Here is a 27,667-nt window from a genome sequence, read left to right on the forward strand (position 1 = left end):
AAAACTATGGGAAAAGTTAGAAGCCAGTACAGGGGTGCCTGAGTGGCTCAGTCAGTTGAGTGTCTGACTCTTGATTTCAGCTCAGGTCATGATCTCACAGTTCGTGAGTTTGAGTCCCGCATTGAATTCTGTTCTGAAAGTGGAGCCTGCCTAAAATTCTTTCTCTCCCACTCCCTCTGCCCCTCCCTCGCTCTTATATTCTCTCTAAATAAATAAATAGACAAATAAATAAAAAGTTTTTAACAGAAGCCAGTACAGTCATAAACAGAGACCCATACAGATGTCAGAGACTGAGGCCCCGGGAGGTGAAATAACCTAGCCAAGATCAACAGATCCAATTAGTGGCAGAACTGGACTGGAAAACAAGGCCACCTGTCTCTTAGATGGGTACTTATTGCAAATACCTTATGAACCTTATGACTCTGTTCAGAAGCTCTCAGGGAAAAAGGAGATGGGAAGTTGAATGATTGAGGCTAAAGGAATAATTCTGAAAGGTGATAGAAAGAAGGTGAGTTGTTATCAGAGTTCTGAAGGAGAGAACATGCCCTGACAAACATCATGGGAAGGAAATTCAGGCTGGTTCCTGGTAAATATGATGAGTCAGGCAGAGCAATGCCAAGTTGATTTGCCTAGCAAATTCCAGAGAAAGCAGTGGTCAGAAGGGGTCTCTGGCTATTTTAGTCCATCACCTGGCAAAGGTACTGGAATAAATATTTACCAAATGAATGCATTTCATTCTCAAAAAAAAAAAAAAAAATCATGTGGCATAGCCAGGACATTAATAACAAGGCAAATGAATATAAGGGAACCCCTAGTGGGGAGTTCCAGTCCCTGACAAGATAGCCAATACTCAGGTTATAGGCCCTCACGACCAAGCACAGTACTGAGGATGCCATTGGAGGGACAGGATAGATGGTGGAGTGCGGTGGGGAATAGTGTTGAAAGGGAGTGCTGAAGTAGCACTTTCTGGTTTCACTCCTTCTTATCACTCATGTTGCCCTGATATGATCATTGCTTAGACATTTCTACTATGGAGCAGGGAAGTCCAGAGAGCAGAACAGGGTAACTTCAGAGAAGCCCCAGCACCTGGCTGTGGAGGGGAGCTTAGAGCAAAGACTGCCTCTGAGCTGGCTGGTCCTTGAGATTTCTCCTGCCATCTACCCCATGGGCCTGGCAATTACAAAAGAGAGTAACAGTCCCAATCCCCCATGCAGAGCAGTGCCAGCCATTAAGACATGAGTACTGGGTTCTGGAGGTACTAAGTATACCTCAGGGGAACCTGAGGACAGGTAGAACACAAGCTAAATCACTGTAAACTCTCTGGCCTGGAACTTTCCACCCTGAAAAGCTCCTCCTCCCCACCTGAACTTACTTGGAGAAGCACAAACTACAGTGAAGCTTTCACTGTCTCCCCACAGAAAGATAAAGGCCAAGGCTGCAACAGCAACCCAAGTAAATAAGACATCCCAAAAGAGAAAATTAGGAGAAATCTGAGGGGCACAAGTTCCGGGAAAGAAAGGCAACAAAGGGAACAACATGTACCATAGAAAATCTCACTAATGCCACAGAAAGAACAAGAGTTGAGAATAAGCATAACAAATATCCTTAGAAAGATTAGAGAGGCTGGTAGAAACATGAATCAGTCAAGCCAGGTGGTTATGAAGAAGCCCCAAGTGAAGAGAGTCGGTATGGAAAGTTTAATTGTTGAAATAACACAGCCAATGCGTTGAATCGCAGAAAGGACTCAAGACCGAGCGAGTGGAAGTTTGGGTGAGAGACTTCCAAAAGGCATCAAAAGCCAGGAAAGAAGTTGAAAAATGAGAAAACTTGAAAGACTGAAAGAAGAGAAAAAGAAATTATGACAACTACTTAAAAGGAGTCCCAGGCAGAGAAAAAACTAAATGAAGAGGAAAAAATACTTGAAAATATTTATTAAAAAATCTTACTGTGTGTACTGCTCTAGTACAGGACGTCAATAGTGGGGCAGGCTATGCATATGTGGGGTCGGGGTACACAGAAAAGTTCTGCACCTTCCACTCATGCTGCTGTGAACTTAAAGCTTCTCTAAAAAATCAAATCTGTGTTATAAAAGTCTCTGAAAAAAAAATTAGTAGAAAGTGGAGGATAGAGAGGTCAAAAAAAAAAAAAGAAAATAGTGCAGAATGATCAACAGATTGATCCCAAGAATGTAAAGATGGATAAATACCAGAAAAATGCATTAATGTAATTCATCACAATAATAAAAAAGAGAAAGGGGTATGTTTTTAACAGATACAGAAAAGTATTTGGTGAAAAATATTTTTTAATAAATAATATTTAAAAAAATAAACCTAATTGGAAACTATGAAGAAACTAAAATGTTTTAGGTTTTTAAAGACTTGGTACCAAAAACCTTCAGCAAATATCATCTTAATAAAGATATATAAGCACAGTCTCCTTAAAATTTGCAACAATGAAAACATAAAAGGAAATAAGAGATTTAAAGATTGAAAGGAGGTGATTTTTTTTTTTTTTGGAAAAAAAATGTTATGCTTATTTCTGATAGAGTGCAAGTGGGTGAGGGGTAGAGAGAGAGAAAGAGAGAGAGACAGAATCTGAAGCAGGCTCCGGGCTCTGAGCTGTCAGAGCAGAGCCCAGTGTAGGACTCAAACTCATGAACCGTGAGGTCATGACCTGAGCCAAAGTCGGATGCTCAACCAAATGAGCCATCCAGGTGCCCTGGAAGGAGGGGATGCTTAAGTGTGCAGCTAATAAGATTACTAAGTGGAAAGTTCAACAAAGGCAACAAATTATTAGAACTAATTACAAACTTTAGCAGTTTACCAGAAATAAGAATGATACACACAAATGGTAGAAAACGCATTAGAAACTAAGATGTTATTTAAATAGCAGAATACATGTATAAAGTGTCTAGGAATTAGCCTGTAACAAGGAATGCATAAAAACCTTAAGAAGCTATTTTTAAAACTCCATTGAAAGATATAAAAGAGGATCTGGGGCACCTGGGTGGCTCAGTCAGTTAAGCGTCCGACTTCGGCTCAGGTCATGATCTTGCAGTTTGCGAGTTCAAGCTCCATGTCAGGCTCTGTGCTGACAGCTCAGAGCCTGGAACCTGCTTTGGATTCTGTGTCTCCCTCTCTCTGCTCCTCCCCCACTCATGCTCTCTCTCTCTCTCTCTCTCTCTCTCTCTCTCTCTCTCTCTATCAGAAATAAACTTAAAAAAAATTTTTTTACAAAGATATAAAAGAGGATCTGAAAATTTTCAATTAAACAGCATATTTATGAATGGAACAAATGAACATTGGAACACCATCATTTCACCTTGAATTAAACTATAAATTTAACTTAATTCCAATAAAAAATAACAGCTGGAAAATCTGGGGACTCTGATAAACTGATTCCAAAACTATATGGAAGAATAAAGTGTCATAAATATCCTGGACCACTTTGGAAAATGAAGGGCAAAATGAGGAGGGCAATTTACCAACCAAATAGACATCACAAAGCCTAGTAGTGTGAGCAGTATGTTCTTGCAAAGAAGCTGACCCCAGACATAGACCCATTAAATATATGGAACTTGGTGTATGGAACTTAGGGATAGTATCCATTAAATATATGGAACTTAGGGATACTATCACATTTGGAAAAATTGACTCAAAGTGTGGAAAATATAATAAAATCTATTCCCCTTAATAATTGTATTCCCTTAGCTAGATTTGGATTAAAAACTTAAATGTGGCAGGTAAAAACCAGAAGCCAAGAGGAGAAAATGTAATTGAGTATCTTCATGATCCCAAGATGGAAGGATTTCATAAACAAGACTCAAAATGCACAAGCCAGGGGCACCTGGGTTGCTCAATAGATGAAGCATCTGACTCTTGATTTTGGCTCAGGTCATGATCTCCCCATGTCAGGATTCTCCCTCCCTCTCTCTCTGCCCCTTCCCCATTCATGAGCACACTCTCTCCCTCTTTCTTTCTCTCTCAGAAATAAACACTTTTTTTAAAAACTGCACAAGCCATAGATAAATTTACCTAAATCAAAGTAAATATTTATGTGCAAACATATCATAAAGTTATCAGACTTAAAAAGCTGAAATATAATATTTCTAGTGTTGAAAGCTGACAAATGATTGATATCTAGAATATAAAACCTGTTTCTGTAAATCAGAGAAAAGACAGGAAATTCAACGGAAAAAATGAGTTAAGTATATGAGCAGGGAGTTCACAGAGGGGGAAGTCAGAATGCTAGTAACATATGAAGAAAAGCTCAGCATCATAAGAAATCAGAAAGCAAAAACAAAACCGTAGTTAAAAACTGCTTTGCATCTACCAGATTGGCAAAAATTAGAAAGTCAGAGATACCAAGTATTGGTGGGGAAATAAGAATCCTTACGCTTTGCTTTTCTTTTAAAAAAATTTTTTTAATGTTTATTTTTGAAGGAGAGAGAGACAGAGTATGATTGGCGGGGGGCGCCCAGAAAGAGAGGGAGACAGAATCTGAATCAGGCTCCAGGCTCTGAGCTGTCAGCACAGAGCCCGATGCGGGACTCGAACCCACAATCTGCAAGATCATGACCTGAGCCCAAGTCAAAGCTCAACTGACTGAGCCACCCAGGCGCCCCTCCTTATGCTTTTCTTGTTGGAGTGTCAACTGATTGGCTATTTTAGAGATCACTCTGGCTGTGTTTAATGAAATAATACATGTATTTATACTTGAGCAGCTCTGTGCAGATATATCCAGAGACACCCTTGGGACAGGGACACATGAGGATATGGAAGAGAATGTTCATTGCATCCTTGTTTGTGTTAGCAAACAGCTGGAAGGAACCACCTGATTGTCGCTTGGACAGAAAAAGATTTGAGGTAGCAGTCAGAAGGAATAAGCTGGATTTACATATAGCAGCAGGATGGACATATCCCAGAAATATAATATTAAATGGGAAAGAAAAAGTAAGAAAAAGCATTATATTTACTCCTAGCACATTTCATGAAAATACAAAGCATAAACACAAAGCAACACTAATTTTCAAGTATACGTAGATATCTAAATAAACATGGGAGGTAGATTAGAAGGATGCATATTATATTCATTACAGCAGGTACCTTTGGGGAATGGAAGATGAAGAGGAAAATAATAACTACACAGGGTCCTTGCACTGATGCCAATTTAGATTTGTTGAAAACAAATATGAAGTCCTTTTTTTTTAAATAAAGTTCATTTTATTTATTTATTCTGAGGCGAGGGAAATGGGGGAAGGCAGAGAGAGGGGGAGAGAATCCCAACCAGACTCCTCACTGTCAGTGCAGAGCCCGACACAGGGCTCGAACCCACGAACTGTGTAATTATGACCTGAACTAAAATCAAGAGTTGGACGCTTAACCAACTGAGCCACCCAGGCACCCCCCCCCCCCCCCCGCCAAATCTGAAGTTCTTAAAAAGAAATTGTTTTTCTGGAAAACTTTGCTGGGATGAGTTGTTTTTTATATCTTTATCCACCTGTGAATTTGTTTTTGTCCTTCCCCTTTTTCCCCATTAAGAGTTGTTGGCTCCTCGTCAGGTCTCTGCAAACTCAGAGGGCGTGGACAACATGATGGTGACCTGGGAGCCCCCTGGGAGAGCCGCCCCTGCTGTCCAGGAGTATGTGGTGGAATGGAGGGAGCCCCATTCCGGGAGTGACACGCAGCCCCCTCTAAACTGGCTGCGGAGTCCCCCCTACAATGTGTCCGCTTTGATTTCAGGTATTTAATTGTTCACCTTCCTTTTGGAGAGTTACTAAGCTCACATTTTTTGGAGGAAGTCACAGGTGGGAACCCAGAACCTTCTTCAGTTTACAGGCGGCTGCATAAGAGGAATAGTAATGACCTAGGGTCCTTCAGGACAGCACCTCAGAGTATACCACTGCAGGCATAGAATACCAACTGATTGACTAAAATCTCTAGTGTTTATGGAAAATTCATGTGCCTGGCACAGAGCTGTATATGCCAAATGCATCATTGAACCAAACAAACATGGCTGAGAGCTAAGTAGTAATCGGTCAGTGTGATGGGCACCTTTCACTTAGTTTAGGTAATTCTCAGAACAATCTTATGTAGCAATTACTGTAGTCATTGTACAGATGAGGAAACCAGGAGATCTTTCATTACCAATTCTGCTGCATAGTATTTGTGTGATAATAAATCCAGAATTATCTATGGGATAATTAGCATCTCTAGACCCCAAATCCAAATCCGTCAGTAGTTACAATCATGTGATAGAAGGCATCTGAAAAATATATTAAAATGATTGGACAGAACTTAGTCAATGTCACTTTTAGGAATAAGTTCTGCAGAGTAGCTGAAAGTCCAGGTTCTGTGGGTTTAAGTCCTGGCTCTGTCACTAGGCTGTGTGACCTAGGGCAAATTATTTAACTTCTCTTTATCTCAGTTTCTTTATCTGCAAAATGGGCAAAATAATATTACCTACCCCATTGGGCTATTGTGAGGACTAACTGAATTGATGTAGAGAAAACATTTTGAATAGTGCCTAACACATTTTAAGTACCTGATAATTTAGCTGTCATTGTTGTTATTATATGTGACAGGGCTAACATTCTTACAGGCTTGCAAGCTCTAAATTCTGTAATATTTTTGTTACACCATGGCAATCATTACACCTGTCCAGGAGGATATACATGCCCTGCTTACGGAGACAAGACAGATTAAATAAGCAGAGCAGAACATGTGACAACACGTGAGCTAGTCATTAACTGTGTGCCTCTTTTATGCTGTAGCTGCTCAGATTTCTAGTGGGTTGCATTCAGTTTTAATCACTACACTTAAAGACAATGCTGTCTAGATAACCCAGTGAACATCAAAGGAAGATGAGAACAAGTCATTGGAGGTCTGGAACTTTTAATGTGGGAACCATTTAACCTGTAGAAGAGAATTCCAGATGGGGGTGGGAGGTTTGATGGCTGTTGCTGGCTTTGATGTATACATGAGAAAGAGTATGTGTCCTTTGTTGCTCTGGAGAACACAACTAAATCCTCTATGTGGAAATTATAAGGCAGATGTCAGCTCAATTTTGAGAAAGAAATTTCCTTACACATGATGGTCTCTAATAAGACAATTGATTGGCCCTCAGAATGATGCATTACCTGTCACTAGAATTGTTGAAATAGGACCAACTTCCCTTTAGGGCTGTTATGCCCATCAAATCAAATGTAACAGTGTAACTCTAAACTGCTATGAAATTGTAAACACTTATTATAAACTATATTAGGATTTACCTCTGTGGGATACTTTGAGCCCTGTGGTCCCTACAGTTTCTTCCTTTTAGAAATTCTATAATATTACCCAAAAAATATTACCATAAAAGAGATGACAGGAGAGAATGTTTTTCATATTTAAGATATTAAATTATTTTTAAGCACTTTATAAATACTCATTTGAATGATATAAACTATATTAGGATTTACCTCTGTGGGATACTTTGAGCCCTGTGGTCCCTACAGTTTCTTCCTTTTAGAAATTCTATAATATTACCCAAAAAATATTACCATAAAAGAGATGACAGGAGAGAATGTTTTTCATATTTAAGATATTAAATTATTTTTAAGCACTTTATAAATACTCATTTGAATGAAATCAGTATGATATTGGGTGAAATAATTTTACTAATTAAAGTTGTTCCCCTGCTTGAAAATCTTTGGTTAGCTATTAGTGTTGATGTTACATTCTGGAAATAAACACTTAACAAATTAAGTAATTCATACTTATGAATTCAATATGGCGCTCTCCAGTCAGTAAGGTGACTCATTGCCTTCAGATCCTCACCAGCCTTTTCTCATCATCTGGCTAGGGCAGAGTTGGGTGTTTTGGAATATATCCTGAAGGTCAGAATACCATCCGGCTCCTAGATTATAGGTTTATGGGCCCAGGCTAGAGACCATCAGCCCTGTCTTGTGTGGGTAAAAATGGTTCTGACCATATAGATCCACTCCTTATATAAATATGTAGATATCTATCTGTAGATGTCTAGAAATACCTTCCCTGATGCCTAGGCTATTTGGGTCCCTCTTCTGCATGCTCCCACTGGACTTCCTCTATGATCATTCTTCATTACTGATCATTTAATGTTTGTCTTCTCCCAAATTTAATAGGTGAAATTAGCTTTCCGCAAAAAAATCCACCATAGCTATAGTTTAAAAACATGGAACGGAGCCTTTGTCCAAGGGTGCCAGGTATATATGTATGCACGGGAGTAGTGGGAAATAGGCCTGGAAGTTGGGGCCAGACTATAGAAAGAAATAAAAAAACTTAGGAATGTGGACTTTGTGCACTGGACGGCAAAACTAAGGAGTTTGGAGCTAATGATTAGGGTGTGTTTGTGTAAGAATTAGCCAATAAAACAGGGGTCCTTAAGGTCAGAACCAGGGAACAAGCTTATTAGGGCTCTCCTCTGCATGCAAAGGGAAAAGTCAACTAAGTTATGGATCCACATTTTCTTCCCTCCTCCACTAAGGGTGGGCTATTCACAAAAAGAAGCCACAGCTTCTGATGCAGCAGTCCCAAAGCCTCTGCCCTGAACTCACATCTTGCACCGCAAAATGCGGTGATACTATTTGCCTAATGAGCTCGTCTGGAATTCCCACAGCTATACACAGGCACAGTGGTTGGCCGGATGCTTCCAGGACCAGCGACAGCAGCCAGGCCCTAGCCCCTCCCAGATGAAATATGATTCCTTATTCCTTGTTGCCCTTTTGGCTCCTGGGTCTGCATGCCACTGTGAAGAAGCTTTGGATGACTGGACTAAGCTCACTGTGGCCTTTTCTCTGTATCACCTGGTTCATGAATATGAATGGGAACTCACCATGGCATGAGTTCGGATCTCCTTGTGGTCTCTTCCAACAGTATTGGTTACACATCTGAGGTTTCTGTAGGGCACTTGCTGGAATGTTTAAGGAACAATGGATTTTCACATAAAACACACCTTATTTAGTAAATTATTCTGCGATACAAAATTCCTCTTCCCCCAAAATAAAATGTTAAAATTGTCAGTGTAGGGGATCAGATCTGCATTAAACAATATGGGAGACAGCCCTTACTCTGACCACATAATCCTATCATTGCCTAGTAGGGATTCGCTCTCTTTTCCCTTCAAATTTCCATTGCGAATTTAAAGATATGTCCTGGGCAGTGTTTATGAGAAGGGCCTTTTCTTTACAGGAAGTAGAATCTAAAATTCATGGAAATAAGGAATTTTGACGGGAAAGAGCAACTCGCCAGCAAACTTCATGACTCACAGAAAATTACAAAGTGTGGCATTTTAAAAGCTGGGAAGGGGCAGTAACGTTCCTAGGTATCCTCCTCATCTCCAGGCTGTCAAGCAAGTGAAATGTGACTGGAGCATAGAGGGGGAGGCGGGGGGAGGAGGGGAAGGAACAAGGGGTTGGATTACACTGAGCATGCCCTGGTTAGAATGTGCCATCGCGCTGCCCTGTCAGATCCCCAAAAGCGTCTGTGGAGTTAGAAGAGGGTTCAGGTTCAAAACAACAGTCGCACTTCTCTGCAAATAGCAAATGATTTGCTTGTAGAAGTCAGTGGGTTTTGCGGGGTTTTTTTTGTTTTTTGGTTTTTTTCCTTGTGAGTTTTGTTTCAAAAGCAGTCTCTGTGGTTATATTTAAATCTTTGTTGGAAATGGAATAGCTTTTGTCTCCTTAATCATGTTGACCCCGGAAAGAAGCTTCAGGTCTGCCTGTTGGCTCACCTTGAGGTGAACTTGAGAGGTAGGAGCAGTTGCTTCCAGAAGCCAGCAACTTGGCAAACAGGATGCTGAGATTTTGTGACTTAGGTCATCCCTTCACCCTCAGTCCAGAAATTTTTAAATGTCTCCCTTTAGTGACTCACATGTGATGCCAAACCTGTTGTAAGAACTCCCTTTTCCTTGCAGGGAACATAAAACCCTACAGCTGTTACGAAATCTGCGTGTGTGCACTGTCGGGGGACCAGAGAGGATGCAGCTCCATCCGGAGTAACTCTAAGCACAAAGGTGAGCCTTGGAACCTTTTGCCGAATTTTACTTTAGTTCAATAGTTTGGATTTAAAGGGTGACAAAAGCTTTCTGTGTTCTACTTTGCAGCACCACTGAGTGGCCCCCACATTAATGCCATCTCAGAGGAAAAGGGGAACATTGTGATTTCATGGAACGAAATTCCAGCCCAGGAGCAAATGGGTTGCATCCTCCATTACAGGATATACTGGAAGGAACAGTACTCTAATTCCCAGCCTCAACTTTGTGGTATGTGTAAGGCACAAATGCAGTGGGGCCTTTCTTATTTAGATGTTGGGAAAACACAAGTATGCGCATGTGCATACATACACACAGGTGCTAACACTGTGACTGGCACATAGTAGGTGTTCAGTAAATATTTGTGAAATTAATTGAGTGAAAAAAAATGGAAGATATCTAAACACACACGTACACAGAGTTACTGACTATATGTTATGTGCCAAGCAAATTGAAGAAATGAAGGTAATGGACTAGGCTCTCAAGGAGCTACTCACATGGGGAGATATTTCAAAAAGCAGTAACAGCTGGGGTGCCTGGGTGGCTCAGTTTGTTAAGTGTCCAACTTCAGCTCAGGTCATGATCTCATGGTTTGTGGGTTCAAGCCCCACGTCGGGCTCTATGCTGACAGCTCAGAGCCTGGACCCAGCTTCAGATTCTGTGTCTCCCTCTCTCTCTGCTCCTCCCCGACTCGTGCTCTGTCTCTCTCAAAAATGAATCAGTGTTAAAAAAATTTAAAAAGAAAAAGCAGTAACAGCACATCAGTACTATTATATAGACCCTTGAGGTGTGTAAGGGATGAGTTAGAACTTCTGAATCCCCCACATTTGCAAACACTATCATAGCATATTATTTTCTCCTTATAATGGGTAAAATACAATACAGTTAGGTAGCTTCTTATGACCCATAATTATTGTATAACTATAAAAATCTAAAGCAATTAAATTCTGGCTAGAACATTATCTCAAATGATTTCATCTCTCATTTATGTAGCAGCTCCAAGTCACTTGCCAGATATGATGTTCTAATCTTTGATTTACTCAGAGTTGTTACGGGTTTTTTTCCTGGCTTGACCTTCTTTTTATTTCATAAGCAACTGGCTTTCTTTCAGGAGCATTTATCATAAAGAAGCAACATTTTTTAACTAACTTGAGAATAAAGAGAAATAAGGAAGCAATATTTTTATTCCTTCATGAGAGCTGTTAGGTCCAGGAAGAATGTAACCTGAGATGTGGGTGCCAGAGAGCTGCCTGCAAGATTGATTTTTACCTGGAAAACTTTAGAAGTTGGTCCTTTCTCTTGACCTTAGAAAATCTTCAGTATTGCTTTTCTGAAAGTTATGACTTTTAATGCTAGTTAATTTTTATTATGTAAATACAACTTGCACATAGTAAAAGCACCTAAATAGTTCAGAAAGATATAAAAATGTAAATTATCCCTTCCTCCATACTTAGGCTGTTAGCAGTTCTTTACATGCTCTCCCAGAAAAAAAAAAAAAACAGAAAAATTAATGCATGTATTTAAGGTAATCATCTGCATTCTGATCTACACTTCGCTTTTACCTCTCAATAATACAGGCTGGACCTCTTTCTGCATCAGTCCATATGGATTTGCCTCATTCTTTTTGAACAGCTCTATAGAATTCCATTATAAGGCCTCATAATCTGTCAATTAATCCACCACTAATGAACAGCACATATCTTTGAACAGAACCACTTTGGGCCCGTCAGGGTCAGTTATTTCTGAAATGCACCCCAGAACATGGCGAATTGATTGACCGCTTCCTGGGCCATTTGGACACCCCCCACTTTGCATTTTAGCAGAATTGAAACCAAGATGTCTGTTTACAATCAACATGGTCAGTTGGTTCTTAGAGCTACTCTTGTACATGTTGAAGAAACTACGTATCTTATTTTACCACAAATCTGATGAATCTGAAGTTTATATAAGGGCATTTTAAAATAAATTAAAAGGAGAGGAGGTGCATTGACAGCCTGGAGCCTGATTTGGATTCTCTCTCTCTGCCCTAGCCCCACTTGCACTCGTGCTCTCTCTCTCTCTCTCAAAATAAATAAAAATTAAAAAAAAAAATTTAAGGAGAGAAGGTGCAGATTCAAAGTCCTATTTCACACCAGTTTAAATTAAGTTTTCCTTTTATTCAGTAAGCATTCATTGATGAATTAGACCTGTCTTTCTTCAGAGAGCTCAATCTACCAAGGGAGGTGGAAAAGCACACAGAGTGATGTAACCGTTGTAATCAAGGACTGACAACTACCTATTGTATTTGGCAACTAGAAATCATTGGCAAAGCCACAGGTGCAGTCTCCAGAGAGTGGTAGAGGGCAGTAGGTTGAGGAGGAGGGAGAAAGACACCAAAGAGAGAGGCATTACAAACCGAAGAGAAGGATGGCGAGCCAACGAGGAAGGGGGGCCCTGTCCTATGGGTCTGGGAGCTGTCCACTGGGCAGCAGCACTGTGGCCACACGCAGAATGCAGTTGGAGCACTCTGCCCTGTCTGAGCAGAGGGGAGGGCTACACCTGGGGCGGAGCATCCACATTTACTGCCTCTCTCAGGTGGTTCCGGTTCACAGCCACTCCTCGGAAATGTGTTGATGCTGCCATCTGCACCAATAGCACATTTCTCTACTGGCACACATGTTGGGTTTTGTTACTACTTGGCTGTTTTTGTCAACAGACTCTGAGCATCATGAAGGCAGAGGCCAGGGCAATTTGCTCACCATTGTCTCCGCGTACCAGGCATACAGGAGTGAATACTGCCCTACTCTTTGTTACACCAATGTAGATTGTTAGGTAATAACTAGTTTCCAGTAACAATGTGGCTGTTTTGTCTGGTACCACTTGACTTTCTTACCTGCAGCCTTTCAAATGATTGGCAACTATCCCATCTTCCTAAACTGGTGCCACCTCATTTAACCACCCTGAGCCTCAAGTTTCAGCCCCCCACAGATTGAATGCCCACCTTTATCTCTGCTGGTGATCACAGCCCAGACCAGGCAGCAGAACCGGAATTTCCTGCATGACTTCTTTCTCCCATTTCTCAACCAGGTCTGTTTTGCTAGCCAAACTGAGAGAGCCATCACCCTCCTCACTGCTCCCTCCATAGAGTTTCTGTTTTTATTCTCCAAGTATACATATGTGTGTGTGTTTGTGTATAAACTTTTTTGGTCCAGCAAACCGTTCAAGACCCTTCCCTTCTGTTCTGAGGTCTCATTTCACTCTGAGTTAAGGGTGCCTTCACACGGTCGGATGGTTGACTCTGATGCTCACTGATGCTTTGCTGCAGCAAGATGAGAGAAGGTCTCTCCAAAATTAATTTTTTAATCCTCTGCCATAGGAATAAAGACAGAGGTTTTTTTAGTTTAATCACATAGTTTAAGTCTGTGTGAATTCATCAGGTTAGAGTAGGCTTGGAAATTTTCCACATGGTACTTTTTCTCAACAGGATGTTGAATATAGGGGTACCTAGGTGGTTCAGTCAGTGAAGTGTCTGACTTCCACTCAGGTCATGATCTCACAGTTTGTGGGTTTGAGCCCCACATCGGGCTCTCTGCTGATAGCTCAGAGCCTGGAGCCTGCTTCGGATTCTGTGTCTCCCTCTCTTTGCCTCCCCCCCCCACATGCTGTCTCTCAATAAATAAACATTTAAAAATTTAAATTAAAAAAAAGGATGTTGAATATTGAAATTGCTCTGATAGTCACAGCTGTTAAGTGATGTGCTTAGGCCCCTTTGGATGGATATTACAGGACTCCTTGCTGGTCACCCATAGTAATCAGGGGTGGGGGGAGTGTAAGGGCTCTCTCTGTTTTCTCCACTAGCTGGTGAACTCTTTGAGGCAGATTCTGTGCCTTTGTATACTTGGTGACTTATCCAGAGCACAAGCTCAATAAATATTTGTGACTGTGGAAATAAATTTAGCAAACAGGAGCATTGTCTGACCTGCCCTGGGGTTTTTGAGCTGGTAACTGAAGTTGAGGCTCAAAAGTGCTGGGTTCAAGTTTCCACTTTGATCACCCACACAGGTGCATGTCAGCTGAGGGAGCCAGCAGGTTACTCCTGCCAAAGTTCTGCCCTTGATCTTCTAGTCCTCCTGCCTCGCAGCCCTGGCTTTTGAGAAGTCAGTCCAAACCTTACACCCAGTAGATCACTGGAAAAGAAGATTGCCTATGTACTACAGGAGGGAAAAAACATCAGCGTGTTGCTCAAAAAACCCAAAATCTTCCCTGCTGAGACTCTGCAGGGGTGTTGAGAGTGTAAGGGACTGATAACCTAGTTAAACTGCCAAATGAATCCAATGTACATGCCACTGATCTCAATTTTAGATTTTATGTCAGATTGAAGCAGATCATCATGTTAAACTCATTAAGACCAGTATCTAGAACCTACCCCAAAAAAGCAGAAAATCAAAATTAATGTTAAATGTCTATTTCATTAATTGCCTAACATAGCTTTCTTAAAAATTCCACTGAAAACAATTGGTGTATTTAATTTCCTCCCCAAGAGGAAATATATAAATATATATATTATAAATATATAAATATATAATATATAAATATATAATATATAATATATATATAAATATATATAAATATATATATATTTATATATCAAATATATAAATTCTAATAAATGTTGGAAACAGTATAGTCATAGGAAATAAAAGGAATCACTACAGCTGAGTAATTTCAAAGCAGAATGATGAAAGTTCTTTCAAAAGATTTTGCCACAGAAAATTATTTTGGTATGTTGTAGAGTGAGACCTCCGTAAATGACAGTGTCTAGGGCCTAGTAAAATATTAAGTACTAATGAATTAGTAGTTTTAAAAAATTAGTTTTAAAACAGCAATGTGCTTTTCTCTTTCAAATTAAAACATTAACAACAACAAAAATAAGTAAAAGCCCACATTCAAATAGTTCCTGTAACATGTGTCTTTCTTCTTTTATCTTTATCCTCCCTTCAGAAATTCCCTATAGGGTATCCCCAAATTCACATTCAATAGACAGCATGCAGCCCGGAGTAACATATGTCCTGTGGATAACAGCTCTGACAGCTGCTGGTGAAAGCCCCCCAGGAAACAAGAGGGAATTTCATCTGCAAGGTAGGAAACAACTTTAAAGATGGCACAGCCACCCTGGATTCTTACCTAGGTGTATACTCCCACTATGTTTGGCATGGAGATTATCAGATTTTCTTTAATTCATTAATTACTTTCTTGCTGTTCCATCTTTGCACTTGCTGTTTCCTTTAGCTGGACTGCCCTACCACTGCGTAGAGAAAGTATCTACTTATTTTTCAAAACTCAGCCAAAGTGTTTCCTCCTCCAGGAAGCCTTCCCAAGTGCACCTCCGTAATTCCTCCATAATGCACTACATTTGACCCCTCTTCAAAACACTGAATCCAATAGGCAGGAACTGGTATCTGTTTATCTTCAAGGTCTGGTTCGGTGCCGAGGACATAGTACTTGTTCACTAAATATCTGTTCAGTGACCAATGAGAATAATCTCAACAATAACAATGGCAGCTATTGCCTATCAGGTAGTTACTATGCACCAGTCGTTGTGTTCAGTGCTTTGCACACTGTACTGGTTTGCTGGGGCTCTTGTAACAAAGTGCCACAAACTGTGTGGCTTTAACAACAGAAGTTTATTTTCTCACAGTTCTGGAAGCTGGAAGTCTTGAGTTCAAGGTATCAGCGGGCTTGTTTTCTTCTGAGGACTATGAGAGAATCAGTTCCCTGCTTCTCCTCTCATCTGGTGGCAATCTTTGGTGTTCTTTGGCTTATAGATCTCTGCTTTCATCTTCACATGGAGTTTTCCTTGTGTGTGTCTCTTTGTTCAAATTTCCTCATTTTTAAGGACACTGATCATAGTGGATTAGGGCTACTTACACCAGTTTGACCTCATCTTAACTAAGTACATCTGCAATGATCCTGTTTCATAATATGGTCACTTTCTGAGGTCCTGGAGGTTAGGACTTCAGTGTATGGATTTTTGGGGTAAAAGGACACATTTCACCCTTCATGACACGTACTTTTACTCATTGAATCCTGACCTCAACCACGCAAGGTGCCTGCTTCACACTGTTGTACCTGGTCACATAGTATCAGGCACTCAATTCAAAATGAATAAAGGAACAAGGGATTAGGATGCCTTTTTACAAGGTCCAGAATGTACAGAAAGATTACCCAAAGTCACGGAAGTGTCAAGTGGCAGAACTACAAATCAAACCCAGATTTAGTTACTTGAGTTAAATTTGAGTGACCTAGCGAACATGGGCTTCTCTCCACTGGCGAAATTGTGCTGTTCTCTCTGGCAGCACGTGCCTGCATCTTGCTCCAAGCATGAAACAAGCTGTTCTTGCTTTGCAACATGGAGTATCAGGTTGATCATTTAGGACTTTGTTGTTCTATGCCCGGTACTTCTCCACTGGGAAAGTTGACAAACCCTCTTCTCATCTTCTAGCACGCTAGCATGAAAGTTAACTTGTGAGCAATTAATCAATTAACAACTCAGCATCTTTCTACCTGTGGTACTCCATACTTGCCCCATCTGCCCAGGAAGGAAAACAGATGCTAAAGAAATGTCAGATTGTGCTGATTGTGTGGGGTGGTAACAAAACTGCCTGCATCAACACCCCGTTCAGCCCTGGTGACACGCCTGCTAGTCCCTCCCTGCTCACACTCCTCCTGAACCTGTCCTGCACTCTACCAGAAGAATCTTTCTGCAAGATACCTTGCTCCATGTTGACATCCCACCTCCATCGCAGCCCATCAGTGGTTCCCCAGGGACCTTCAAGCTAGAATTCAAACTGCTTCGCCACCAAGCCCCGCATGATCTGCTCCTGTTCACCCATCTAGCTTCGTCCTCTACCACACGCTCATCTTTCATACTTGAAAGCGTGACCAGACTACCTGGAGTTGCCTGAAGGTTCCATACCTTTGTATAGTTCTGTCTAGTCTGCTTCCCTAACTTGACTGCTTTGCTGGCTCCACCCTCCAAACCTGAACTTTTGACATCATGCCTTTTGGGACAACATCCTGGGCTGCCCTTGGGATTATTTCCCATGCTGTTCCCTGCTACACTGCCTTGTACGTGCCTTTTGTAAAAATGCATATCCCATGGCATCATGATTTATTTACATGTTTACGCATCTATCTCTTGGACTAGATGAATGATTTAAAACAACAGAGCCCATGTCCTCCTCATCTTTGTATCCCAGCACCTAAAAGGGCCTGATACATGGTTAATAATAATGAATGAATAATAATTATAATTATAATAATAAAGAATATACTACTAATAATAAATGGATGAATTAATGAAGAATCCCAACACATAGCAAAATACATCTTCATAGCAAGGAATCCAAACAATTTCAAAGACCCTAGTTAGAAGGCTTATCCAGTGGTTTGTTAAAATCAGTAATACCATTTCTCAAGGGCTTCCTATGTTCAGATGCATTGCCATGTGCTTTATATACACCATCTCTAATCTTCACAACAACCTGCAGGGCAGATGTCATCATTCACCTTTTGTAGATCAGGAATCTGAAGTCCATTGATCACATATCAGTCAGTGGAAAGTCAGGATTAGAATTCAGGGCTCCCAGTTCACAGCCAGTGCTTGGAACACCACACTCCCTTTCTTTCTGCCCCTGTTAGAGGAAGGAGCCCCCTCCTTAGAACCATAGAACTGGATCCCTTAGGGCCCTTCTCCCTAGCTGAAAGAACAAAAACAAGTTGGCCTTTTTCCTGAGCCCATCTAGCTAGCCAGTAGCTGTGGGTAGGTGCCAGAGGGTTCATGCAAGTGAGTATTTTAAGATGTTCATTGAAGATAACTTAGTCACAGGGTTTGCTAACTTTTCAGGTAAAGCCAATTGGAGTGTGTTTGTGGCACCAAGCATTTGCGTTGCTGTCGTCATAGTGGGCATTTTCTCAACGCGTTACTTCCGGCAAAAGTGAGTTGGTTACATTTTCCAATTTCAGCAGTGTGATTTTTTTTTAAATGACAATAGCTGTTGCCACTATGCATCAAAGAAACGGACGTTCTCATACATTGCTGGTAGCAGACTAAATTTATTCAACTTTCTTGGACAACAGTATTATGTTAAATTTTTTTTTTAAAGTTTTAAAATAGACCTATGACCTATCAATTCCTAACTGGAAATTTAGTCTAAGTATATGCAGATATTTAATGGCAAATACGCTCACTGAAGTATTGTTCGTTGAAGGAAAATATGAAATAACCTAAATGTCCAGTGAGATGGGGTTGTTTTACTACATCACAATATATCTCAGGCTGTATAGCATATTATATCCATTAAAGACAGAAAATAAAATGATATATTTGCAATATTACATTTTAAAAAGGTTGCAAAGCAGTATGTACTTTAAAAAGTACATGTACACATGCATACCTATATGTAAGACAGACCATTTAGCATTAAATTTGGTCTATATGCCAAATAATAGGACTTAAACTAGCTAGCCCTGGACTTTCTCGCCCAGGCTAAGGAAGGAAATTCAGGTTAAGGGCTGGTGTGGTAGCTCTATAGTCACCAGGCATCTAGGCTCCTTTGATCTTTTTGTGCCATTATCCGGACTTGGCTTCCACAAGCTCACTTCATGGTCCAATGACTGCAGGAACTATAGCCATCATGCCTGCATTCTACAACTATAGGGAGAAAGAAGCAAGGTACCCATATTTCCCTTTTCAGGAGCTTTTACATGAAGAAGTCAGACATGATACTTCTGATTACACATTGGCCAGAACTGGAGCAAGGGAGATTTAAAATTGCGGTCCTACAGCTGGGCTTGTTGTCATCCCAGTAAATCAGGGTCCTTTCCCTAAGGAAGAGGATGAGGGAGTATTGGGTAGTGATTAACGCTCTCTACCCCAAGGATATGCACCAAAATATTAATGAATGGTAGTTTACCAGGATATAGAATAACAGGATTTTAGTTCTATTTATTTTCTACAATTTCTTTAGGCATTATTTTGTAAAGAGAATTTTTTAGAGTTATTCGATAAAGAGTTTTCTTCAAATGTTGTGTAAAGTAAGAGAAGAGGTCAAAATGAAACTAGCTCAAAGTCATTCTACTAGCCATTGAACTTATCTGAAAGGCTTTACATTTATTGAAGCTCTCATATGTGATAGATACTTCAAAGCAGAGCTCTCTTTAGGTAGACTTTGAAAAAGTTGAATTCAAATAGAATCAAGTAGGATCACATTCATCCTCTTCAGGGAAATATTACCAGTTAGGGTGAAAGCTTTTTTTGTTAAAAGAAAACAAATACCCCCAGATATATGGCTTTAAAAATAGTTTATTTCTCTCCCACATAATAGTCCTGAAGTAAGTCATCCAGGTTGGTTGGCAGCCATGCTCCACACAGTCATTAGGGACCCCGTTGTCTTCTGCTTTAGTGGCTCGGCATCCCTTGGACATTGTCCTCATCTGCATGATCTGTACTGGGTCACAGGTACCTCTGCTCACAGTTGTTCAGAGAGAAACCAGTCACACAGACACATCACTTGCTTCAAAGGGCTAAACATCCTGAAAGCTTTGCATTCTTATTAAACATCAAAGCTTATTAAAGCCAATTCTTCAAAAATGTTTCATATTTGCTTTGAATTTTTAAAAAATAATCAAAACATTTAACTCACATGCATTTATTAGAAACATTTTTAGGACTTTTTTCCTTTCATGTCATAAAAGTAATATAAACACATTTTAAGGTATTTTTAAAAAACCAGAGAGGATAAAGGAAAAAAGAAGACCCATAGTTCTTCTGATCATCAAGTACAACTACTGTTAACAGTTTGGATATTTCCATATGGTATTTTTTTCCAAGGCATTTTTTTTTTTTAACATTGTTATTGTTCCTGTTTTGTTCTTTGTTGTGGTGGTTTTTGTTTTTGTTTTCCTTTTTTCCTTTTAGCATAATACTTTACCCGTTATTACAAACCTTAAAAAATTTTTTTTAGATTTACATCCAAGTTAGTTAGCATATAACAAACTCTTTATAAACATTTTAAACTAAATAGTAAGTTCTCCACAGGTGGGAACCATGTCTTCTTGTTTGCTTTTTCATCCCCAGGATATGGCATGTGCTCAACATAATTAGGGGTTCAGTCGGTGCTTGTTGAATGAATGCATGGCTGGACAGTGACAGCTAAACATTTGCTGAGTAAAAGTTCCATAATTTATTTAGCAAACTCCAAATGGTTGCATCATGACTCTATCATCTATCTGAACTTCAGAGAAAACTAGTCTAGCCTTGGATGATGCATCATCTTTCTCCTTCAGTGTTTTTTTATTTTATTCATTTGCACACTCCTACCATGAAATCACCGCACTAAGAACCGATGCTTCCATGCCACTATGTGCATGCTTAACCAGATGTCATTGTTTTCTTTATCTATAGGGTATTTGTTCTCCTTTCAGCCCTCAGACCTCAGTGGTGTAGTAAAGAAATTCCAGACCCAGCCAATAGTACTTGGGCCAAGAAATACCCCACTGTGGAGGTAAGGTTATAATGCCTTAGTGGTGAATTGATAGAATTCCAGTGATCTAAGTTTCCCATTAGTTATCAGGAGACCTAGGTGCTTATTAGTCCCTATGGATAAGCTGAAGCCCCTAGTGCTAGGTTACCAACTGAGTCAACACTCCCATACACAGGAATTTTCTGAAGCTTATGCCCAAAAGACTAAAATACCCATAGCTTTTCATTCCTCTCTATGCCATAGGTTCCCTCCTCACCTCAATTCTTCAAAAGACATAAAAAAGCAAGTATTTTTGCCATTTGCTGAGCACTAGCCTGACTCATCCAAATTTAAGAGAACCGAAGCTTTACTGTGACATTTCCTGTCCTGAGCATTGAACAGATAAATAGAGCTCAGACTATTTTGGCATTGGCAGGAAGCCAGTCATTCCATTGTGCAAGGAGAAGGTTTCAAAGGAGAGGTTGCTCTGCTGGCAGATGGGAGAATGGAGAGTAAAGGATGGGAAGGGCATTGCCACACAGCCCGAGGTGGTGAGAACAGCTCACGGGGGGCAAGCTGGTCATCTTGGGTGAGGGGTCTGGGAGTTGGAGGCATCTGGACATGGAGCAACACTGTGCATTTAAGGGGAGCCAGTGGGACAAAGGCAGGATGCCAACATTCTTCCCATTGCCCAGGACCTTGCAGCCCCACACTCTATTTCTCACACCTGCTAGACATTCTCCTCCAGGATTCTTTGCCTCAGTTATGCAGTGCATTCTCTCATCCACACCCTTCCTCAGGCCAGAAGGTAGTGTACCAGCCACTGCTCAGGGAAAGAGCAGGTTTCAGCCGTGTCTGTCTCCGTGGGAATTGAGGTCACTGCAATTAGTGCCTTTGAAATAAAGTTTGGGTGCAGACCCACCTCGCCACTCACCATGTGGATGGCCCTTGGGCAACCTGCCTGATGATCTGAGCCCAAGTTTCATCCTCTGTAAAACAGGAATTGGTAATATCTCCCATGTATACTGTTTGTGAGGATTGAGTAAGATGCCATGTAAAGCACATGCATCATACAAGGCAAAGATCCTTCAGTTTATTTCCGGAAAGACTCACACTTGACATCTCCTTTCACTATTGAGGGATTTTGTCTCTGTTAAGTTACATTAACAAGAACAATAATAATAATAGTAGCTTTTATATATGTGCACATATGATTATATATTTATTTTATATATATTATATACATGATACATAATTATATATAATATAATATATAACTATATTATTAAATAATATATTCAGGGGTGCCTGGGTGGCTCAGTCAGTTAAGTAACTGACTCTTGATTTCAGCTCAGGTCATGACTCGAATTCATGAGATCGAGCCCCGTATCAGGCTCACACCGGGCATGGAGCCTCCCTGAGATTCTCTCTCTCCCTCTGCCCTTCCCCCACTTGCACACATGCACTCTGTCTCTCAAAAAAATAACATATTCATGTTTATATATACAGGCACATGCCAGATTTATTGCAGATTTGGTTTCAAACCACAATAAAGCAAATACTGCAATAAAGGTAAATGACTTTTTGGGTTTCCTAGTAAAGTTATGTTTTCACTATACTGTAGTCTATTAAGTGTGCAATGCGCTGTCTAAAAACATAACGTATATACCTTAATTTAAAAACACTTTATTACTAAAAAATGCTAATCCTCATCTGAGCTTTCAGCAAGTCATAATCACTCAACACAAATCACCAAAACAAATAAGGAAGAAGTTTGAAATGTTGCAAGAATTACCAAAATATGACAGAAACACAAAGTGAGCAAATGCTGTTGGAAATATTATGCCAGTAGACTTTTTTGAAGCAGGATTGCCACAAACCTTCATTTTGTAAAAAAACAAAACAAAACACAACACAGTATCTGCAAAGTGCAATAAAGCCAAGCACAATGAGTTATATCTATAATATATAGATATATATATCTATATATTATAGATATAACTTTTATATGCCAGACACTTAAAAAAAACCTTTCTCAAGCATTAAAATCTAATCCATACAACAGCTTTATGAGGCTATACTATTGTTATGCCCATTTTTCAGATGAGAAAACTGAGGCACTGAGGACTAAGTAACTTGCCTAACGCTAGTCAGCTAAAATGGTGGATCCTGGATTCACATGCAAGTAGAATGTGCCATCTGCCTTTGTATTATAGGCTCTAAAAGATCTTTAAGCATAGGGTGAGCGGAGTATTTCTAGTAGTCAACACCTCTGAGCTGAACAGACTAACTGAAGAGGTATTCACACACTGGGCCCTCACTTGGTGGCAATCTTGCAATGATCTACGGTCATGCACTCAATAAGGACACCAATGCTAGTGTCAGAGGGGATTCAAGTACCAGGTGCTGAGTCAGCTGAGCTTTAAGATCCCTGTCTTCCAATGCTGACATTCCACAGTCCCAAGTCCTAAGAGCCTGAAATAGCACAGTGGGAAGCAGCTCTGGGTCAGTCCCGGACACCTGGCTCCCAAACTTGTAGCTTTGGCGTCATGGTCTCTGTTTGCCTGTTTGAGCATGAGGGGATACAGAGGCAGACAAGGCCTATGAAGGGCCCATAAAAACCTAGAAGAAATGCTGAGAAAGACATACAAAGGGTTAGAGACAGTAACAAGGAAAAAGATAAAAGAAATTGCCATACATAGGCCTGAAGTTCATTGTAGCATTATAAATAGAAGCCAAAAAATTGGGCATAATGGAACCTGCCACCAGGGGAGCAGGTTAAACATGTGGGTACATCCATAAAACAGGATATTATGCAACTACTGAAAAAAAAAATGAGATCTATAATGTGTCTAAAAGTCCCTAAGACACCTAAAGGTAAAAAAAAAAAAAAAAAAAAATTGTAACAGCTGTCTAAAGTGGGTTTCATTTGTATAAAGAGAGAAATTTTATTATATACACTCAACTCCAGCAATGTATAGGATATTTCTGGGAAGCCTACATAGGAAACTGATAATGTTGGTTGGCTTTGGGTAGTGACTTGGAGATAAGAGGGCCACTTAATTTGCATTACAGAGTCTCTCTTTCATTACAAAAAGATGTGCATATATATGTCTTTTGCAAAACAAACAAACAAACAAAAAAACCCAGTAAATTAGAAAATAAAATTTAGCTTAAACATGGCATCTGTGGTGATGGCCTTGAGGCAGCCTCAGAACCCCATGTCACTTGACCCTTGAAGTGGGCAGACTGCTTCTAAAGACCCTTCTCTCCCGTTAGAGGCTGAGGCAGACATCAGAAGCACAACAGTCTTTCACCTCCAACAAAATTCTCAGGCCTTAGATCCCTGTACTACTTCTTAAGATGTGGCTAAAAAACAGGTCTTTAAGCTCTGGAGGGAAAGGCCAAATCATAAAGGCGACCACTAGGATGTTCTCCGTTTTGAGCCTGTAGAAGCTAAGCAATGCCCTTGAGATACCTGAGGACTTGCCCTAGGACAGGTTACCCAGAGAGCCTGCTTTGTACACACTCTGAGGAGCAGGCTCTACCAATAAGGCCAAAGCCTTCAAGAAGGCAGAGCAAATGCCCCACTTATGGAAAAAAATAAGCCATTTCTGTACCCCGTATAGTCCCTCCCACATCTGGGGTAACCGTGCTTTGGCAGCCAAAGCAGAGAAAATGGCAGCTGTGCTTCCCAGAGCTGAAGGCCATCTTCCAAGCCAGACTGTTGTGCCAGGGCCAGTTTGAGTAACCATCAGAAAAGAACACTTCCCCCCACGCCCACCCCCCAAAAAAACCCCACACACGCACTTACCCTCTAGCTTGTCAGTGTCCTTTGTGGAAGTCTGTCCTGAGACCTCACCATCATTCACTTTTGGATGCTTGTCATGCTCAAGGAAAGGAAGGGGACATCAGAAGCAAGTCCAGACCAAAAACCACTCTTGCACAACTTGGCATTTGACAGATGAGGGAACAAAAAGCCAGAGAGGTTGATGGAGATTTCCCAGGCTATTGAATATCAGAGTTGGGAGTAGTCCTCAGGGTTTTCCCTGTCATCCTACTCTTCCCTTCAGGCATGAAAGATCTCTATTCACAGATGGCTTACGGACATGTAAAAAACAAAACAAAAAAAAATTGACCGTATAAAAAACATCATGTACAAAGAAGGCCTTCATGAAAGAGGAAGGCATCAAGCAGAAAAAGGTGCAGAAAACAGGAGGGTGGGAGGCTAGCAGTGGAAGCCCAAGTGTGTTGGTGGCTTAGTAATGTGCTTAGTAAGACCAGGACGGTGTGCCTGAAAGTTTTTGAATGGAAATATGGGGAGGTAGAGGAAGGTGCAGGAACCTGACTGCCAAACTACAGGCTGGGAAGCTTCACTATGTAAGTCTGAGCTGTTAAAGGCTTTGGAACTCTGCTTTAAAAAGATCAAGCAGTGTGAAAGATAGTTTTGAGGGGGTAGGTAGAGCCCAATGAAGCCCAGAAAGAGAAATGTTAACAGAGTGGTTGGACCTGGAGGACTCAGGAATCTATAGTAAGTTTGGAAAGGAAAGAGACTGGACATTGAAGAACTGGTAACTGAAGTGATGCTGACCAAGATAAGAGTAGAAAAAATTAGCTATAGGGGAAAAAAAGATGAAAACTTTTTCCAAAAGTTACTCCAGAGGGTCTTTCTTAAGAGCAGAACTGAGGAGATTATTACCCTGAACCGTTTAGTTGTATCAAAGCTCAAACTCATTAGCATCCCTTAAAATTCTCTTCATCATGTGACCTTGTATTTCCAAAGCTTCCGTTTACCTGTCAAAAGAGAGAACTAGCATGTTCCAGAATAGACCAGTCCTCCTTGCCCGTCACTTTCCTACCTGGAAAGTCTCTCTCTCAAGATTCAGCTCTAGTGTGACTTTTAAAGTCCTCCCTGCCTCCATGCTCCCTATCCTAAGAAATAGCTAGTGCAGTTGGACTCCTCAGAAATAGTCTGGTTGAAGGTTAAGTTTGGTAGGTAACCACTCATTGGCAGGGGGTTGAGAAGTCCATGGCTCCTGTCTGCTCCCTGACGATGTTAACTGTTTCACTCCTGCCACAAAGTCAAGGTCCCATGATGTCCCACCTAGAACCAATCAGGCGATGCAGGCTGCAAGGCCTTTCAGAACCCTGAAGTCAGTTGTCAAAGGATACTTCTGTAACAGAGCTGTATTATTAGCCTGTTCCTCCCCTTTCTCAGGAGAAGATGCAGCTACCCTTGGACAGGCTCCTGACAGACTGGCCCACTCCTGAAGAACCTGAGCCTCTGGTCATCAGTGAAGTCCTGCATCAAGTGACCCCAGTCTTCAGACATCCTCATCACCCCAACTGGCCAGACAAGGGACAAGAAATCCAAGGTCACTATACCTCTGAGGAAGACACAGGATATAGTGCCTCAAGCCTACCACCTCCCAAAGCTCTCATAGCAGAGACAGGACTAGTGGATCTGTACAAGATGTTGGGGAGCAGGAGCCCTGACTCAAAGCCAGGACACCTAGCTGGCCCCGTGACAGTACTCCCAGTGGACTACCTTCCCACCCATGAGGGATACTTACCCTCCAACATAGAGTATCTTCCTTCACATGAAGCTCCTATAACTGATCCTCTGGAAGAACTAAAGCCTCAGCACATCTCTCTTTCCATTTTCCCCTCAAGTTCTCTTCACCCACTCACCTTTTCCTGTGATAAGCAGCTGACTCTGGATCGGTTAAAGATGGGGTGCAGCTCCCTCATGCTGTGAGTGGTGAAGCTTGGAAAGTCCATGTGCTCCCAGCCCCCAATGTGTCTCTCATCCCCAGCCCACAGTGCTCCAGTGGTCATCACCTCTGGGGTGCTGCTATCAGGTCTGTTTCCAAATAGAGGGCAAACAAAAAGCCCAGGGTTTGTCTTGGGAACTGAGAATTGGCTGTAACCCAGATGCCTGTCTTGCCTTCTCCAGAGCCTTAGGACTACAGTTAACCCTTGAACAATGTGAGAGTTAGGGGCACAGGCTTAAATCTGCATAACTTGTGACTCCTCAGAAAGTTAACCATTGTTCGCTTTTTGACCACTCTTACTGGTAACATAAGCACTTATTTTGTAGATGTATTTTATATACTGTATTCTTGAAGCTAGAGAAAAAAAATGTTAAGAAAATCGTAAGGAAAAAGATTTATAGTACCGTATTTATTGAAGAAAATCCACCTAAGTAGACCCACACAGTTCAAACTTGTGTTATCCAAGATTCAATGGTACACCGTGTGTACCCAGAGACTCCAATCTGGGTTCCCACAACTTTCTTTGCCAGGTTGGCCAGTAAAGGGAAATGATAGGATGGAAACCAAGGCTCTTACTAGCAAGGGCTAAGAATCCAAGCTTTATAAAGCTGCTACTCCATACCAAGTCATACACCTAGATCAGAAGCATCCAATAGGCCTAAGGCAGAAATGTTCTCTACATTTCTTTACCGTTCGCTGCAGTTTATATGAACCACATTGGCTATTGACCACTTTGGAATGTCTAGTATGACTGAGAAGTGAATTTTGATTGTAATTAGTCACATATAGGAGGGCACAGGTCTAAATTACGGATCCACCAGTAAGAATTACAATGAGTCTTCAAAACAGATCAACCCAGTTTTACAGAGGAGGATGTAAAAGATCATGGTGAACATCAGTATTACAAGGGCTTCCAAATGGTCATGACTGTTCTTATTTGTGAAAGCCTGTACAAATACACCTTTTTGCTAGTTTTCCTATTGTTTTATTTTGTCTTCCCTCTCTTTCAGTGAATCAAGAACAACTTACTGGTGGAAAGTTCCTGTAAACCCGCAATATGACCTTGGGCAAACAGCTTCCCCTCTCTGAAATCCAATGTTTTGGAAAGGAGTGGGCCAAAGGCTTTCTGTCACCTTGTTTCCTCTTCTTTCTGCTGTAGCAGCTGTTGCCTTCAGGATCAGGGCTATCTCAGGGTCTAATGGTTGCACTTATGTCAACCCTTTCTCCCCAAGGCATCTTGCTTTTCCTTCCTCAGGAAGACAGAACTGATGCTGAACTGAGCCTAGGAGGTAATTCTTTTTCCCAGCATGAACTTGAAACATGATACATGTTGTATTCACT

General features: G+C 40.9%; 1 protein-coding gene across 3 annotated transcripts in view; it reads left to right on the top strand.

Annotated features, from left to right (window-relative positions):
* The window catches only part of IL12RB2 (interleukin 12 receptor subunit beta 2), a 78,638-nt gene extending 51,338 nt beyond the window's left edge, over window positions 1-27,300 (top strand). For all 3 annotated transcript variants that reach the window (XM_045035993.1, XM_023258810.2, XM_045035994.1), the window contains 7 exons: window positions 5,541-5,741; window positions 9,934-10,032; window positions 10,123-10,281; window positions 15,031-15,168; window positions 17,936-18,026; window positions 20,495-20,594; window positions 25,771-27,300. In XM_045035993.1, coding sequence (XP_044891928.1) covers window positions 5,541-5,741; window positions 9,934-10,032; window positions 10,123-10,281; window positions 15,031-15,168; window positions 17,936-18,026; window positions 20,495-20,594; window positions 25,771-26,310 — 1,328 coding nt within the window. In that variant the 3' untranslated portion in view covers window positions 26,311-27,300. The remainder of the gene's footprint in view (window positions 1-5,540; window positions 5,742-9,933; window positions 10,033-10,122; window positions 10,282-15,030; window positions 15,169-17,935; window positions 18,027-20,494; window positions 20,595-25,770) is intronic.
* The last annotated feature ends 367 nt before the right edge of the window (window positions 27,301-27,667 follow it).

Source organism: Felis catus, chromosome C1, assembly GCF_018350175.1.
Source record: "Felis catus isolate Fca126 chromosome C1, F.catus_Fca126_mat1.0, whole genome shotgun sequence".
In the NCBI taxonomy this organism is placed as follows: Eukaryota; Metazoa; Chordata; class Mammalia; order Carnivora; family Felidae; genus Felis; species Felis catus.